Source organism: Gadus chalcogrammus, chromosome 22, assembly GCF_026213295.1.
Source record: "Gadus chalcogrammus isolate NIFS_2021 chromosome 22, NIFS_Gcha_1.0, whole genome shotgun sequence".
Classification (NCBI taxonomy): domain Eukaryota; kingdom Metazoa; phylum Chordata; class Actinopteri; order Gadiformes; family Gadidae; genus Gadus; species Gadus chalcogrammus.
Window position 1 is genome coordinate 13122639 of NC_079433.1, and position 5000 is coordinate 13127638.

General features: G+C 42.6%; 1 protein-coding gene across 1 annotated transcript; it reads left to right on the plus strand.

Moving 5' to 3' along the window:
- Window positions 1-130: 130 nt before the first annotated feature.
- npvf (neuropeptide VF precursor) lies at window positions 131-3842 on the plus strand. Its single transcript, XM_056583489.1, has 3 exons — window positions 131-298; window positions 751-1130; window positions 3793-3842. Coding segments are annotated over exons 1-3 (549 nt in total). The 3' UTR covers window positions 3794-3842.
- Window positions 3843-5000: the final 1158 nt, after the last annotated feature.

The following is a 5000-nucleotide window of genomic DNA, read 5'->3' on the forward strand; positions in this document are numbered from 1 at the left end:
ATGTGAGTGCGTGTGTCATTTCAGGTATGCTCGCGATCCATTGGTTCACCGCACACACACCAACGCCATCGATGACGTCTGCGGCGGCGTTTAATACCGTGGGTCAGTGGAGGTGGTCCACGTTCACAACATGTCCTTGGAGATGTCTCGGACCGGTTTGTTTCTGGGGGTGCTGGCGCTGGCGAGCGCCGGAGGGGCAGCCGCGGCAGAACAGGTGCTTTATGGGAAACCCGTCCACAGCGAGAAGACCTTCTTGATAGAGGGGAGATACTCTGGGAGGAAGCGGCCCAGCCTGAAGGTAACGGGATGCTGATGAAGACCCACGGCAGGTTGGGTCGTGTCCACTCCTCTCGTGTTGTTTTTAGAGTTGTCTGTGCCAGAGCAAGAGAGATTCTGTGATTATTGTGTTTCCACTCTGCCTTTAACTTATTTATTACAGCAGAAGTAACTTGAAAAAGTATTGTATTTAGCGTTGTTGGTTGAGTATCATCAGTAAATGGGCGCATAATTGCTATTTGTGATCATTGTGAACTGGTATTTTCTTCAGTTCAAATAATATATAGTAGGAAAAATAATATGTTCCTTTGTTTTGTTCAATTAAAGGCATAAGTGGACTGCTTTTATTGTAGCTGATTATCAACTAAAATATCCATACCATAGCAAATTATTATTTGACACATACATTTTGTAATTTACATATACATGCAGCCACACGCAAAACAACAAACTTTATTGGCCCTTTGTCCCAAGGCTATAGGAGAAATGCGCAGGAGTATGGATTTAGGGGCCCTCGACCTGGAACCCATGTCATCCACCAACGGCAAGAGCAGCTTCCCCACCATGGTGCAACTGTACCCGCCCACCACGGAGAAGGTGTACCAGCCCATCGCCGAACCCGTCCACCTCAAAGCCAAACTGCCGCTGCGCTTCGGAAGACAGAGTGAGCCGTCGATCGACAGAAGTCTGAAGTCCACCCCAAACCTGCCGCAGAGGTTCGGAAGAGCATGCGCAGAATGTCCTGACGTCGACAACGCTCTGTGGCCGGCCAGCACGCCGCAGCGTTGGCTCAGCGTCATCAACAGGCCCTACTACCGCTACTATTTTAGACGGCCTGGCTTCGGCTGGTACTGGTAAACTCACTTTTTTTTGTTGCGTTATTTGTTATAAATAGGCTACAGAAAATTGCAAAAATATAAGTAAAACCAAACATTCAGACACTGGCTGCTAAGTAATAGGCCTACAACTGGACATCAAAGATGCAATATACATTTAGAAATGAGATAAACAAAGCATAGATAAACACACTGCTACTCAAGGCCAGCTCTAGTTATTTGGTAGCAGTGTTGTTTTGGCACTACGCGTCAGTTCAGGTTATAAGCATTTATACAGTTCGTTTTCCGACCTATTTAATTGGATGAGAGGCACCACTGATTTACAGCATAACAACACTGGGACTTTTAACTACGCATTTATCACTCCGCATTAAAGGTGTTTCTAATAACCGCTGATTGCATTGATCTTAACTCATCGGAATCACACATGCCACCAAAGCGACTGTTGACACACTCTTATTTTACCTATTACTAAATAAATGGAAACATATAGATTAAAGCTCATGATGCAAAGTAGCTGGTCTGCGGTAATGTGTAGACCTATGTTTGTGTACGGAACCAAATAAATGATTAAGTATAAAGCAAATCATAATCTCTTATTATAAACTCATCAACGGCTGTGCTTTGGTCGTAGGTATGAGGCCGCCGACCGAGCAACCAAAGATAATCCCAGCAGATACTCAGTATAACAGCCATGCCTCTCCTGTGATATGTCTTAATTATCACAGAGGCGTAGCAAGGACAAACAACAGGTGTAGCTCATTAATTTAATTATGTGTCTGTAGGCGTGCCAGGGCCTAATTAACATCATGAGACACACCTGTGTACGCCCCCAGGGTCACTGTAATAACAACCCAGAAGCCAGAAAGTTGCTATTTTAAAGTTTTCGCAAACCACGGAAACGTTGAAACTCAGCGTTTCTGAACCAATATACGTTTGATATCAACGTCTCTAGACACTTTTACGTATGGGTTGGAACTGCTTAAAGGGACCCTATTACACCAACAAGTTTGAGTGTGCCAGTGTGGGCAGCTTTTCAAACGGCTTTATTGGCTAATCACACTCAAACCTGTTTGCATAATCTGTTGGACCTTTAAGAAATAACAAAGTAAGTATTACTATTTCATTAACACTTAATGTGGAACATTTGTTCACGACCTATGGCCATCGTTTTTTTCTGTAACATGCATGACATGAATAACATGACATAGCATGAACATATTCCCACAATATTCTTAACATCCCCAGAAATGATTGATTCTTGGTTCCTGTGTTTGGAGCGGGATGCTGTGGTGAGGAACAGTAATGGTTACAATGTCAGAGCACAGTTCACGATGCTAACCCGTTTATGAGTTATATGTTACGTATCAATTACACAAACCCAGATGAGGATTTATCGCCTTAATAGTGCACTTCAGCCATTTACTAATTTATAGATATTTGATTTAGCCGGCTTTTACTCCAAACCACAGCGCACTCCTTGCCAATGACTTTACGTGTGGCAGCTGAGCAGCCGTAAATTGTATTTTTTTTCATCGCTAACTAGGTTCCACAGGCTGGGAAATAGACACATATTCTCAGGCACCAAGCTCATTGATTTAACAGGGCACGTTTTTCTTTACACAATTCATTAATTTTTCTTTTTCATATTACACGTCCAAAGGAAATGCAGTCAAACCTGTAGCCTCAAGTTCAAAACATTCACGTATTGATAGTTATGGACCCCAGCGCTGATGGAACAGCGACAATATGATGACCCCTCATGTGTGAGAGGTCGTTCCTCTTCCTCAGTGTGTTTTTATGATGTAGGCCTACTGTCCACAAGTACCCCTACCTTCCCTGAGTTCCCGCCCATCTTCGGCCTTATGGGCACGGTAATTGTTTGCCACGGCAGAGTGGTGGGGGTGTCTATTATATGATAATTGCCATTCATGTATACTAGAAGGAACAATTAGGAGGCCGTAGCCCTGCAGGAAGTGACTAACATAGCCTCAGCAATTGCTCCATCTTGTGGCACCTCACCCAGTGGCTCGCTTGCAAGGTTTTGAGCTGAATTTCTTCCCTGATCTACAACCTACCGATCCAACATGCATGGTCTGAGTATCCAACCAAAAAAGTAACGAGTGAAATGCACGTGAACTTTTTATATTAAAAAATATTCAAATATATTTAACGTATAAAAAAAGACCCCATATCTCTAGCTCATTCCTATGTTAGTTTGACCCATACCCCAGCAATTCCATACTTCATCTTGGGCTACAGCCTCCAAACATATTATTGTATTAGAGTGGAATGCCCTCATTCATATAAAAGTGGTCGATAGCGGTACAATGACTTGTTACGATGAAAGGGGGGGGGATGCTGTCGCCTGTGGGCTGCGGCAACTTGGACTTGGGGAACATACACACACTAGGGGAACATACACAAACACACACACACACACACACACACACACACAGATATTGAGGTTACATGGTTTAAACTCCACCATGGTTTGCAAATGTAAAATAGTGTTTTCGTATGGCGACTGGGCTCTTATAAAGGCCTACAGTGGTCATACACTCAAACTGTATTTTATCGCTCCAATGAAACAAAAATATGTTTGTTTTCTATAATTAGTACAGATGTTGTAGGCTATTATAATAATTAGAAGTACTATTTTTCATATTTCTTTCCACAGACCTAAAGACTTTCACACGACTATCAAAAGGAAAGAACAGTTATCTGTGACGATACGGCTTCAATGTCAACATACATACGAAGTGTTTCGACTGCTTAAATGAACAGCTTCGTATTCAGAAGGCCTTTTATTCAAGTTTGAACATTTTCTTTCCTGTATAAAATGAATAAATATTGAAAATGATTACGCATTGCGTTGTTGTACTGATGGTGTACTTTCTTCCTCAATAGATTACTCACTTTTTTTTTTCATGTAGTCAGAACCCTGTACTTAGTTTTCTTAGTGAAAAAGGTGACTTAGAACAGGACCAGGAAAATTAAATAAAATTGTTTGTACGTCAAGGTTGCTGAGCACTGAAATCAAGAATGCACTTCATCTTATCACAAGCATTGTGTTGTATGGCAACATGCATGTAAAAACAGTGAGTTTATACTTAATGTTTCAATGAACATGTATAAAGCCTCCAGAAGGTGTTTTTGTTTATTTTCTGGAGGACCACAAGAGTTATGGCTGATGAAGGACCCTGTTCCGCCTTTCGTGTCCAGCAGCACCAACTGCAGGCCGTGCTACATGCCTCGGTCCACTCCTCCAGCCCTGTTGTCCTTGCCCAGAGAGAACGACGTGTGTTGTGGGCACAGGGAGTGCTCCTCTGACCCTCCTTTCAAACGTCCCCCAACACAGATCCATGGCTGAAACTGGACCCTGCAAGCAGAACCTCAGCTCACTGCTGATATTGTACAGAACATGACATTGATCCAATCTCAATGCAGATAGTTTACATTGAGGTTGCATGTGCAACCTCAATGCAGGTAAAAAAAAAGTTATTGCTTGTTTTTAGTACCACATAGTGGTGTTGTGATGTACTAAAAACAAGCAATAACTTTTTTTTTACCTTACTCCCTTTGTACTTCATAAAGCCACTGAGTGGCGAGTAATACATGGTAAGAGAAGCTATGCTCCAATCTAAATTACACATCTTCTTACGAACATACCAGATTTTATGAAGTCACAGTGACTTTTATGACCACACCACTAAAGTGGATAATATTTGCTTTCGAAACAGCATGGAAGGCCATCTCTAGGGGTTGCATGAGTGCAAGTGCATTCATGGGAGAAGTTCAGAGTCAGGATGGCAGCGGGGAAAAGCGTTTTTGAGACGTAAGGATTTGGGTGGACAGTGGCCTTTAGCGCCTCCCAGAGGGCAAAAG